Source organism: Salvia splendens, chromosome 11, assembly GCF_004379255.2.
Source record: "Salvia splendens isolate huo1 chromosome 11, SspV2, whole genome shotgun sequence".
Lineage (NCBI taxonomy): Eukaryota > Viridiplantae > Streptophyta > Magnoliopsida > Lamiales > Lamiaceae > Salvia > Salvia splendens.
In genome coordinates, this window is record NC_056042.1 from 25,831,232 (window position 1) to 25,844,050 (window position 12,819).

Genomic DNA, 12,819 nt, shown 5'->3' on the forward strand with positions numbered 1-12,819 from the left:
GCGGATTTCAATAAATCGTAATATTAGGATTTCAATTATGTATTTTTTGTATTTTCGGATGTTGTAATTTTTGTGATTTTTAATGATTTTATGAATTATTAGTATTAATTTAATATTTCAATGAAATATTAATTGAGTTTGTTAGAAATAAAAATAAAAAATGAAATTGAATGAGTAGTTAAGGGATGAGATGGTTAAGAGATGGATGATTGCAGGTGTGGTCTTTTAGTTAAGAGATGTGGTAAAAAGTGTGGTAAAAAGTGTGGTGCGGTCATAAAGAGTTAATGGATTAGACTATATTGTTGAGACAAGGAACGTGGATAGCCTGATTCAGCTAAGCCTAAATTCTTAACTAAACCTAAACTACTTCGAAAACTGATACTGCGGCTGTTGCAGCTTCCCAATCCAAGTTTCTGCAAATGGCTTCATTTGCTTCAAATTCATCCCTGCTCTCTCCAAATTCAGTCCGTACTACAGCAAAATCTCTTGTCACTTCTTCACCCTTCCGCTGCAATTGCATTTCATTTTACAACAACGACAAATCAACAAATCTAGCTGCAACTACTGCTTATCCCCTTTCTTCGTCGTCCCTCCAGACTCACAAAGGTTTCTTTCTTTTTCTTCTTCTTCACACCGAATTTCTTCCTTTTTTACTTTTCTATGGACTCCCATTAATGTTTGACCCGATTGCCTATGACTGTAAATGCGATTGAAGTTCGGCAAATAGATTATGCTTTGTTTTTCAATTTTGGCTATTTTAATTTTTTTTTAATCTTTTACAGGTTTGGGATTATGGAATGAGAAGGCTGGAAAGAAAGAATCATTCTCACAGACTTCAGCTGTTAGACATTTGACCGGATCGCTTACCTCAGCAGAGGGCCTCCGTTTTGCTATAGTCTGTGATGCTGCCCTACTGTAAATTTAGGGTCTTGCTTTTATTGTTTTGTAAACTTGTGTCTTGGTGATGCAATTTTCTAGGAATTTTCTTGTTTGCGGTTTAATTCTTAATTGCACATGCTCATGCTGCTTATTTTTATTTGTTTTCCTGTGTTTTGTCAAAATCAAGACATCATTTTTGGTTGGCAATTTGGGGTTTGAGGGGAAGCATTTGTGTTTTTATTCTCTCTGTAACAACGATTATTTCTTTGGGTATGAAGGTGGTGGCACGCTTCAATGAGATCGTCACCAGGCCACTTTTGGAGGGAGCTTTGGATACTTTCAAGAGATACTCAGTTAAAGAGGAAGATGTTGATGTTAGTTATCTAGCTGCATTACGGTTTTTGTGATTTAATTTTATGTTTTAGTATGCTCCCTGCAGTGGCTGCTTGTCAATATGAAGATTTTAGGCTGTCTAAATGGCAAATATTTGTTTTCTTACATGCTCAGTTTGGTTACTAATTGCATTTAAACAACTAGAATGCCAAACTCCTTTCAGAGTGAAATCATCGCATCCGTCTAACTAGTTATTCATGTTCCTACTAATTCATCATTCACGGGAAGGGGTGGAAATACCCAAGCTGCTTATTCATTGGAATATGAACTGTCTATCGGCAAGTTATTGTCTCTCCTTATCTATAACGGCATGCATAGGCATTGAAAAGGAGAAAATACGAGTGGATAAACCTGAAGTAAAAAAAGGAAGAATATTGAATACATGATAGGTCTTGTTCAGGACTACCTCTTTGTTTATTTGACCTGTCAAGACAAACCTATCAGAGTAGAAGTATCATCCTTTTTTTTCAATTAGAAACTCTCATGCTAAAGAAAATGTATTCTTCTGATTATCTTGCACTAGGTTGTATGGGTTCCTGGTAGCTTTGAAATCGGCCTAGTTGCTGAGAAGCTTGGGAAATCAAGAAAATATCAAGCGGTCTTGTGTATTGGGGCTGTGGTAAGCTTTTCTTCACATGTTATAGCTTCTCTAGTTCAATGCATTCTCATAATTTGTTTTCGGTACATGCTAATATGTTATGACTAAATTGTGGAGTGTGGAGGCTATCAAATTCTAAACACCTTTTTGTGTCAACAATGTGTGTAGTGCGCACTATTAGTAAAGATTTTTTATTGTGCCATTTTTCACCTGGCAGATTAGAGGTGATACATCCCACTATGATGCTGTTGTGAATTCGGCTGCTTCTGGAGTATTGTCTGCTGGTCTAAGTTCAGGTAGTCGAGTCCATGCTCGGCCTGTTTATTGTTTAAATAATTAACCCAAATGTGGAATATATTAGTAATTTCAACTTTCAAACTATTCTGGTTCTTAAATATGGGATTTTGTTTCATGAAACTCGCAGGTGTCCCTTGCATATTTGGTGTTCTGACGTGTGATGACATGGACCAGGTAGATTATTAGATTCATTTGACCTGTGTTTTTCCTACTACTTCATTTTTTAACATTAATTAAGAATCAAAGGTAACGGTTTCAGGATGCTCTATGCTATATTGCTATTGATCTTGCTTTTGAGCAGGCTTTGTTTAGAACTTTTGTGTTCGTGAAAATGTAAATCTATTTTCTTTTTTTCTGCATTGCCAAAGCCATTAACATACACAGCAATACCACAATGATTGCAGGCTTTAAACCGAGCCGGTGGTAAGGCGGGAAACAAGGGCTCTGAAACTGCATTGACCGCTGTAAGTTCACTATACGTATCATTTCTTAATTTTCTCCCGTTGGTGTGTTCGTATTCAAAATGGCACTATCCTGTGTAAAGATATTATCATAACTGATACTTGAGTAACTCTGCCTTCTCTGTTTTTATAAGATACTAAACACAAAGGTATTAAGTAAACTGCATATATATCTTGTGACAGTTGCATTCCATTTCACGAGGCTGCTATCAGCCATGGCACGATTAACATAAACCTCTAAATATTTCACCGGCATTGGTTTTTGTAGTCTACTAACACAATGTACTCTCCCTATCGGAAAAATTTCAGCATGAGGATCATTGTCATTTTCCAGTTTTAGCCATGGCACTTGCATTGTCGACAAAGTGAGCATAGTCTTGGATTTGCACGTTTCTCATCTATTATCTATCTCCATTGGCAGATTGAGATGGCATCTTTGTTTGAGCATCATCTGAAGTTTTGAGGGGCGCTCCTCGTTGCGCCCAAGGAGGCTTTGTTGTGTTGTGGAATACCTTTCAACTTGCAGGCTTCGGTTACAATAGTTTTTGGTAACTTTGAATCGATAGGAACCTATAATAATCCAAGTATGTTACCCTACTTTTCCATTTGATTTCATTGAGACCTGAAAGTTCCAAGGCTTGGAATTGATAATAAATGAGATGTTATCCACATAAATTGTACCGTATGTTCTTGTATTTTTATCACTATTTAACAATTTTGTACACTCATAAACCACAACAGAGACAAATTACACCATAAAATCCTAGTTATATTAGGTGAGTTTCAAACTGGAAATGTTTTGATTTATGGTTTTATATGTTGATCTAGATATAATTATGCATCGATAAAACTACAAATACACCATTAGTTATGGTCTTGCATAACTTGCCTTGGTTATAGATTTCTCATAATTTTGTGATAGAAATATGGACAGACTCATAAGTAGTCCATATTACTTAACTTGATGGTTAATACATTCTCAGCTTCCAAACATCGCTTAAGCTTCTTTTCAAGTCCTCTTCCATCCGTGCGGACCATTCTTGCACATCCACCATTCCAACGTCTTCAATGATGCTTTACATGTTAAAGCTCTGGTGATGATGTTCACGGCCAACAATTGGCACCATAACGTGAATCACTATGTTGCCATTGGTATCTATTTGAAGTGTCTGACCTTTGTGAAATCATTTTCTTGCCCAGAAGACCACAATCACGTTCTTTGCCAGGAAATATGTCAAAAAAATGTTAAGTTGTTCACCTTGTTGGATATGGACGGAAATAGGTTTATTTCTACTCATTTGGTGGTTATATATTTGGCTCGTTTTACGTGTCAAGATATTGAGATGAATTCCCCACTATACCCTTGTGAAATTAGTTTCCCCAAATACGACGCTCTCAGAAAAGGCAATTTGGTCAATGCGCACATCCCACTTTATGACGTAGGTCATGTAGCATTGAAATCTCGCTTTATGTCTTGGTAACTGAACACCACGACTTTGTCACATATATATATGGATTATACAGTAACAATTCTAATCAAGTTTTATTTCTAGAGTTTCCCATAACAAACCAGTTGAACAACACCTAAGAGTTCTACAAGCATGTTTCGTAATCGTTTTAGGTCAAGGTGCAACATCACCATACTGCAAATACCTACACCATCGTGAGTCATCTCGCGATTTTGCCACCCACAATATACTCCAACAAGAGCTAGTTGAACACATTTGGGTAAACTTTGTCTACAATGTGTGGTTACAATTTGGATTATGTAGTTTATCGCTTTCAATAAAATGTAATTTTAGGATGAAAATTATGTATTTTTAGACATTCAATTAATGTAATTTGAGGATTTAATACTCCATATTTTACATTTTAATTAAATTATGATAAATGAATTCTAAGATAAAAAAATGGAGAAAAGATAGAATAAAAGTTAGAACCCATAAATAATAAATCAATGAAGGGTGTGTTTCTTAAATAAGAAATGATATGAATTCATATTAATATAATGAATAAATGATTAAGGAATGGGGCAGTGAATGAATAAATTCATTGAATAGGCAAATTGGTCAATTTAATTTTTTGTATCTAATCTAATATACTCCATATATTGTGAATTTAATATTTTCTTTATTTGCTAAAAAAATATGAACAGGAGGAGGGTTTAAATTGACGCAAAGGGTTTTAGATTCAAAGAGAAAGAGAAGCTTCCACCGCCCCCCAAATTCATACATGGCTTCCAAACGCCCCTCTCTCTCCAGCGACGACGGAATCCTATCGCGAATCTCCGATCACTCCCTCGTCAGGAAGGGGAAGAGCGCCGCCTCCGACGCCAAGTACGTGGCCACGCGCCTCCTCAAGAGCACCGGCAAGGCCGCCTGGATCCTGGGCACCACTGTTATCATCCTAGGGATCCCCCTCATCATCGAGATGGATCGCGAGGCGCAGTTCAACGAGGCCGAGCTACAGCAGGCCTCCCTCCTCGGCGGCGCCCCCCCTGCCTTTATGCAGCAACCGCAGTGATTTCATTCCTTTTTCACACCCCTCCTTCATGGATCTAGGGTTTCCAGTTGATAGATCCCCTTCTAGTTTAAATGCTTTTATGTTTTACTGTATTTGATTACTGTTGATTGAATTGCGATCCAGATATTATTTTCTATGAAAATTTCACAATTATCTTAGATTTGTAAAAAAATGTTGTGTTGCCTTTGTTTTTGTGTTGCTTTCTGCTTAAACAGAAGAATTTGTTCTGTTATCATCTTATGACCTTCATTGTGCTTTTCATCTTTTGTTGCTTGAGCCTCTGCCAGTTGATAAGATAAGCTCAATTTTGGTTCCACTCTCCAAATTGCAACATATAAAGAGAGTTATGCAAGATATTGGTCTTTGTTGATCTTACAAGTTTACTTTGGCAATTTTTATTTTGGGATTCTTGCATAATAGATTAATAGAATAGAAGTATAAATATATTGTATGTATACAGTCTCTTTCCAACCAATTCCTGTGTTGTAAAAAATTGAAGATGGGAATAGTTGTTTCTCTTCTTTGTTAAGCTTTCCAAACAAAACATAACAAACATAATGGAAGAGATGGATGAATGTGTAATGTATTCTTCACCATGAATCGCCACAGTTACAAGTTCCATTGACAAAGCGATGATACCTATGAGCATCTCTAACTATGATCTCCCTCTTCATCGCCCTGCTAATACACTTGAAAAACTCGTGACAATCCCTACAGATCCTCAAGTTCTTCACAATCCTCACCGCCTTCCCCTCTGGTGTCACTCCACTCAGTAACCCAAACGCAACGGCCAACTTCTCGCTATGGTACCAAAGCATCTCCTTCCTCTTGTCATCCTCGCTCAACGCATAACCTAGTCTCTCACTCTCCGATATCAACTCTGCCAGCTTTGCCTCAATCTCATCCTTCCTCGGATGCTTCACGTCCCTCCCAGCTAAGAACACGTGAGTCCTCCCACGCACTTCGATCCAACTACTCCCGGCCTCCTTCCTCACCCCATTGTCCCTCATCATCGTCCACACCTTCTTCGCCTCCTCAGCATCCGCAAATGCGTTCGCCAAGATCACATAGGCTGAGTCGTCGTTGGGGTTTATCTCCAGCAACTTCTCGCTCATCCTCCGAGCCACTTGAGGGTTCCTTTGATCTGCACAAATCGATAGCAGCACACGCCATAGAGCTGCATCGGGCTTGTATGGCATCGTCAGAGCCACTCTCTCTGCCTCCTCCAACCTCCCTGCTTTCCCCATTGCTCCAACCAAGCATGTGTAGTGCTCAATCAATGGCTCCAATCCATACTCTTCTTTCATCCTATTCAACCAAATCTCAATCTCCCCAACCATCCCTGCATTGTAGAAGGCTGTGAGAATTGCCAAGAAACTGAACACGTCCGCCTCAATACCTCGACTCTCCATCAGCCCGAAGAGCTCAACTGCATGCTCATGACTCCCCTGCTGCGCGTACCCCGCCATCATGGCGTTCCACCCGACCAGATTCACCTCCGTCCCCATCTCATCAAATACAACTCTCGCCTCTTCCACGACCCCGCACTTGCCATATCCATCAATCAACGCTGTCGCCACGTATACATGAGAATCAAAACCGGCTACCACGGCATGGCCGTGCATGATCAGGCACTGCTCCAGCATGGCCACCCTAGAAGCAGCCGAGATGGCGCCAGAGAGGCTGTGACCCGTCGAAGCCACGCCCTCCCTCTTCATCTCGACAAAGCAGCGCAGCGCGTCGAGGGACCTCTCGGCCCGAGCCAGGCCGTTGATGAGCGCGGCGTAACACACCTCGTCCCGGTGAGGCATTTCGTCGAACACCTTGAGCGCGGCGTCCAAATCCCGGGTTTTGCAGTAGAGGGAGACGAAGGCGGAGGCGACGAAGGGATGGCGGTGCAGTGAGAGCTTGAGAGAGAGGGATTGGAGCTGGGGAGCGATGGAGTGATCGGAGAGGGAAGCGCAGGATTTGAGGAGATTGGAGAGAGTGTGGGAGTTGGGGCGGGGGCGGAGAGGGTGGCGGAGCATGGAGAGGAAGAGGAGGAAGCAGGAGAGGGGGGAGTTGGCGGCGGAGGCGGAGATGATGGAAGTCCAGGTGACGGTGTTGGGAGAGGGAATGGAGTGGAAGAGGAGGAGAGCTGAGGAATGGAGGTTGAATTTGGAGTAGAGAGTAATGAGGTTGTTGAAGAAAGATATGTTTTGGGGAGTGGGACTCACGCATTTCTTGATGGCTTGTGCGTGTGCGCAGCGGGGATCTCCAATCGCTCTCGCCATTCTCCATTTCTTCCCCATTCTCCATTCTCCGATGGGGAAGAAGAAGAAGGTGCTAATTCTCAGTTCTCAGAGTCAGCTTTTTGAACACGGGTCGGGTTTGTTAGTTGGGCTTGAACCTCATTTGCTAAGACTTCATTTCTGCTGTTGTGTTTTTAAGTCTTATTGGGCCTTTTAATGGGCCGAGAATTAGGTGATGCTGGGCTGCTATATGAATACATCCCTCTATATATATATACACATTAGTATTCCATCCGTCCCAAGTTACTTGAGTAATTTCCTTTTTTGTCACACTTATTTTATTCTTTCTCTTACTTTACTTTCTCTCATCTCTCTTACTTTATTCTCTTTTCTACTTATTTAACTCATTAAACACAAATTTCTTAAATCCCGTGCCGAAAAGAAACTGCTCAAGTACCATGGGACGGAGGGAATATTAATTAAGAATTAATTAAATAATAGGAAGGTTATTTGTAAATAAATACACGAAACTTTCAATATTTCTTGGTTTTTCTCTGAATTTTATTTTTGAATACAAATATGAATGAACTTTAGATTTTTGTAGTTTTTTCCCAAAATGAAAAATCAATACTTGCAAATTAGAACTTCCGTGGCAATTCATTTTGATTATTAAGTGATCTACACAAATGGTCCATGAACTATGCGTTTTGCATGTAAATGGTACCTAAACTCTAAAAATATCGTGGCTAGTCCCTGAACTAAAGTGTAATAACATTTATGGTACTTTTTCGCTATTTATCACAATTTTACACCCAAAATGCCCCAAGACATAAAGGACATTTTTAGACTATCATATCTAGATACTGAATTTGATATTTTCTTTATCTCTCTCTTTAGTATTGAATTCTCCCTCTGTCCGTAAATAGGAGTCCTGTTTTTCCATTTTTGTCCGTCCGCGAATAGGAGCCTTGGTTCACTTAGGGTCCCACCTTCCACTAACTCATTCCACTCACATTTCATTTAAAACTAATATATACAAGTGGGACCCTATTCCACTGACATTTTTCCACTCACTTTCCTTAACATTTTTTAAAACCCGTGCCTCCAAAAATTGGGACTCCTAATGGCGGATGAAGAGAGTATGATATTATTCACTTCACTTTTTCAATCATTTTATGTCGGATCTTTTTTCTCTCTCTTTCTCTAAAACTTTTAGAATATAAAAAATTAAAATAAAAAGTACTACTATGAAAATTCTTAAATATATTAATTATAAAAATTAAAATTATAAATTTAATTATTAAAATAATTTGCAGCAAAGAATAATCAAATCAAAATCAAAATAATTTAGCTACAGGTTATTTTGATAATTAAATTAATAATATATAATTTTATTCTTTATTTAAGAATTTAATAGTAGTGATTTTTATTTTAAATTTTTACTTTCTAAAAGTTTTAGAGAAAGAGAGAGAAAGAAGATCCGTCATAAAGTGATTGAAAAAGTGAAGTGAATAATATCATTTTAGGTACTCACACTATAAGAAAGTATCATATTCAGTACTAGAGAGAGATAAAGAAAATATCAAATCCAATACCTAGATATGAAAGTCCAAAAATGTCCTTCATGCTTTGGGGCCATTTTGGGTGTAAAATTGTGATGAACAGTGAAAAAGTACCATAAATGTGATTACACCTTAGTTCATGGACTATCCACGATATTTTTAAAGTTTAGGCACCATTGCGTACAAAAAGCATAGTTCAGAAACTATTTGCGTAGTTCACTCTTGATTATTTATGTTAAAATTTTTAAAAATATCTCATGTCATAATCTTCCTCACATGTCACTCTCCCATTTTTCTTTCTTTCTCTGTTACTCTATTTATTGTTTTTCCCAAATTTCTATCAACAGTTAATTTTTTATACTACATTTGTCTCATTAAAAATGAAACGTATTCTAAAATAAAAATAACATTCTCTCTACTATATTCTCTTTTCATTAACTCACAATGCAACATTATATAAAATTTCGTGCCGAAAAATAAATGTTTCATATTTAATGAGACGGGAGGAATATTTTATTTTACTTTGTCATGAATTATTAAACAAAATATTACTAAGGAGATACTACATTATTAACAGCTTTGAAATTTTAGCAAACTAAGTCCATGTATCAGGCATGGCATGAAAAGATCATTTTTTAATGGTTTTAAAGCTCAGCATTTCTAAAATTCGTGTTGTCCACATATGAGATAGAAATTCGTGTTGTCCACAGATGAGAGTATTTAATAAAATGAAAATGGGAGATGAAAGTTGCAAACAAACAAAATCGCTGAAGAAGAAAATGAGAGAAAATGAGAAAATCTTTATGGACTAAATTATGAAAATTATCTCTAAAAATACCATAAAAAGCTTTATATACTTATAAACTAGAAAAAGTGCTAAACACCAATTAATTTAAAAAATATAACAACTACATCTAATCTAAAAATACGAAGTACTAATACATTTTAGTTTTCAATTTTAACAAAAGAAAGAAATTTCAAGTAACTCACTAATTTACAATGTCAATCGCATGATCAAGTGTAACATGCCTTTCATTGACTACAAATGTAAAATACTACTAGTATGGAGTGTATGTGGAGAGACAATGAAGTAGGCCCCAATGCAACTCATTAATTTAAAACAAGTCATTTCAATTATTTGGAACCTTATTTGGAGGGTGAAATGTCTAATTGTGTTAGAGAAAAAGGGAACTGGTCAATTAATTGAGGATAATAATAGTAATGAAATATTTCCTAAGAAATGTGATTTTGTTGGCATTAACACCAATATGAGGGGTACACATGGTTATTATTTTAGTTGGTGGAGGGGCACAATTACTCTTCTAATCGAATCTTATACCGTTGATTAGACTGATGCCATCCGCAATGCTGTCTGTTATCCGTCTCTTAATCGTCTCATCTCTTAATTATTCATGGACCTCATTGTACTTTTCACTCCATCTCTTAACTAAGAGACAGAACCTGCAACCATCCATCTCTTATCCGTCTCTTAACCATCTCATCCCTTAACTATTCATTCAATTTCATTTTTTATTTTTATTTCCAACAAATTCAATTAATAAAAACACACTTCATTAAATAAAATAAAAATTACAACTTAAAATCTTAAAAAAATACATAATTAAATTCGTGGCATAATAAATAAAAAAAGACATAATTTAAAATACAATTTTATAGAAATTATAAAAACTATTCCGCCGGCGGCGATGGAGGCGGAATACCAAGTTGTCCCGCCAGATACACAATGCCGGCATGATGGGCTTGAAATTGGGCAGGCGTCATGCGGGAAGTGTCCGCCATCGTGACAGTGAAGTACATGGACATTAAGGAGAAGGGCGGCCCTTGGGAGCCTGCCTGGCTTGATTCGCCTCGGCCCTTCCTCCCTCTAGCCGCCTTCGCTGCCTTGGTCCCTTGCGGCCGACGGTGCTCACGGGAGGCCCCCTGCATCGTCCGCCATGCCCTCAGCCTCATGCGAGGCAACCTCTTGTGCGGCGCTGCCTGAACCGCCCCCACTAGATGAGTATTCGCCACCCGCCGTGTGCTTCAAGGTCGAGCCCGTGCTGGACTGGACACCGCCGGCCCACCTTGCCTCGTCTTTGACAGCCTCCCAAACATCGACATGTTTGAATTCTTTACCGGTGTCGTCGAAATAGACTCGCAAAGCCGATCTCAGAATGTCGACTCCCGTGGCTCCGCTTTGGTAATGAGCCGCTCCAGTCTTGTAGATGCCGCAGAATTTTTTAACCTTTCTGTCGACTCGGTCAAAGTGAGGGCGGAGCATCTTCAACGTGCGGCAGCGGGACCCTTTCGGCTTAATCCTGTTGTAGGCCTCTGTGACCTTTTCCCAGAAGCACTTCCGGGTTTGTTGATTCTCGACAATGAGATCGTATGAGACGCTGATCCAGGCGTTGTACACAGCCATCGTGTCCTTGCGGTTGTACGGATGCCGGCCTACATCCTCATCCTCCTCGGCCGCCTCCGCCTCTTCCTCCACGGCGTCAAATGCCCTGGAGCTTCCACCGCATCGTCCTCCTTCCGGAGTGGGTTCATCCGGATAATCCTCCCTAATTTGGGATAATCCATGCGAATACCTCAGGGCGGAGGGACGAGCGTATGCATCCACATCAAAATGGGGTGGTTGGTACCCCGCCGGCGTCGACGAGCCTTGGGTGCCCGGCGTCGACGAACCGGAACCCGAACCACCTAATACATTGTACATGCCCCCCAGTCGCCAAACGCGTTGATGTCAAACCAGCCGGAGCCGCCCCGTTTTCGTCGCCGGACATTTTATGATGAAAATTGGAGAGGAAATGGAGATGATTTGGGAAGAATAGATGCGTGTTTGTGTGTGTAACGAGGATGAAATATGAGTATTTATAGAGTAAAAAAAAACTGTCGAAAACGGTAATATTACCTTTTGATTTTTTTTATTAAATTCGAATTAAAAAATGATTTATTGCGTCAGCGTGACGAAGTCCACTCGCAGGCCGGCGAGTGGGTGTCACGCGTGGCGAGCTGGCTCTCCATCCGTCTCGGTGGGACGGACGTCTCGGCGGGATGGTGACGAGACGAGACACTGCAACGCGTCCCGTGCGGGTCTCGTCTCGGAGGGACGAGATAAGAGACACCCGCGAGATGCGTTGCCGGTGCTCCGATATTGTGAGATTTTTTTAGCTTCAAAGGTTTACATTCTCTCGATAAGGCACTTACAAACAATAATTAATATTTAATATAACAAATACTACAAAGATTAATTATTCAAATTATTAGAAGAAAAAAGCATTTGATCTTATAATATGTCGAGTCTTATGGAGTAATATAGTATTCATTTAAAAATAAATTATATATATATATATATATATATATATATAGGTCATGTTAGGTTGAGTTTTTTTAGCTTAATTGAGAATTGAGATGCATTTTCAGCCACTCATCAACAACATTTTCGAAATGTCAACTGCAAGTAGATTATATCAACTCGGGGGTACTATTGTCAATAGCATGCACATTAAATGTCAATAGCCTGCACATGGATTGTACACATAGTTGACATTATATGTGTAGTTGACATAAATTGTATATGTAGTTGACAAAAAAAATAAAATAAAAAAATAAAATTTAAAAAATTTAAAAAAATTAAAGTAAAAAAATTATTTATTGAGTAAAACGTTCTATGAAATTACCATTCTGCTCTTTCATAATTAATTAATCTAAAAATATTTTCCATGTGGCAATTCTGGACCACTCATTAAAAATGAGCGGCTGATAATGCATCTCAATTCTCAATTAGGCTAAAAATTCTCAATTGATCACAACCCTATATATATATATATATATATATATATATATATATATATATGGAGATGATCAAAATA

General features: G+C 38.7%; 3 protein-coding genes across 3 annotated transcripts; 2 read left to right on the forward strand and 1 right to left on the reverse strand.

The window, feature by feature from the left end:
* Positions 1-322: 322 nt before the first annotated feature.
* On the forward strand, positions 323-3,303 carry LOC121756306 (6,7-dimethyl-8-ribityllumazine synthase, chloroplastic-like). Its single transcript, XM_042151811.1, has 8 exons — positions 323-606; positions 783-895; positions 1,158-1,253; positions 1,796-1,891; positions 2,088-2,166; positions 2,295-2,341; positions 2,572-2,631; positions 3,050-3,303. The coding sequence occupies exons 1-8, from the start codon at positions 420-422 to the stop codon at positions 3,089-3,091; spliced, it is 720 nt and encodes a 239-aa protein (XP_042007745.1). The 5' UTR covers positions 323-419; the 3' UTR covers positions 3,092-3,303.
* Positions 3,304-4,796: 1,493 nt separating this feature from the next.
* On the forward strand, positions 4,797-5,386 carry LOC121754224 (mitochondrial import receptor subunit TOM9-2-like). The gene has a single exon (XM_042149601.1). It carries the CDS (start codon positions 4,861-4,863, stop codon positions 5,149-5,151), a length of 291 nt encoding a protein of 96 aa, XP_042005535.1. The 5' UTR covers positions 4,797-4,860; the 3' UTR covers positions 5,152-5,386.
* A 355-nt stretch (positions 5,387-5,741) lies between these two features.
* Positions 5,742-7,442, reverse strand: LOC121754683 (putative pentatricopeptide repeat-containing protein At5g52630). The gene has a single exon (XM_042150001.1). The coding sequence runs from the start codon at positions 7,440-7,442 to the stop codon at positions 5,742-5,744; it is 1,701 nt and encodes a 566-aa protein (XP_042005935.1).
* Between the last annotated feature and the right edge of the window lie 5,377 nt (positions 7,443-12,819).

What these genes read in the sequence shown, in the direction of transcription:
- LOC121754683 (XM_042150001.1), bottom strand. Translation starts at nt 7,442, where the DNA reads ATGGGGAAGAAATGGAGAATGGCGAGAGCGATTGGAGATCCCCGCTGC.
- LOC121754224 (XM_042149601.1), top strand. Translation starts at nt 4,861, where the DNA reads ATGGCTTCCAAACGCCCCTCTCTCTCCAGCGACGACGGAATCCTATCG.
- LOC121756306 (XM_042151811.1), top strand. Translation starts at nt 420, where the DNA reads ATGGCTTCATTTGCTTCAAATTCATCCCTGCTCTCTCCAAATTCAGTC. An exon ending in TCTTGTGTATTGGGGCTGTG is followed by an intron (nt 1,892 to 2,087) that starts GTAAGCTTTTCT and finishes TTCACCTGGCAG; the next exon opens with ATTAGAGGTGATACATCCCA. An exon ending in CGTGTGATGACATGGACCAG is followed by an intron (nt 2,342 to 2,571) that starts GTAGATTATTAG and finishes CAATGATTGCAG; the next exon opens with GCTTTAAACCGAGCCGGTGG.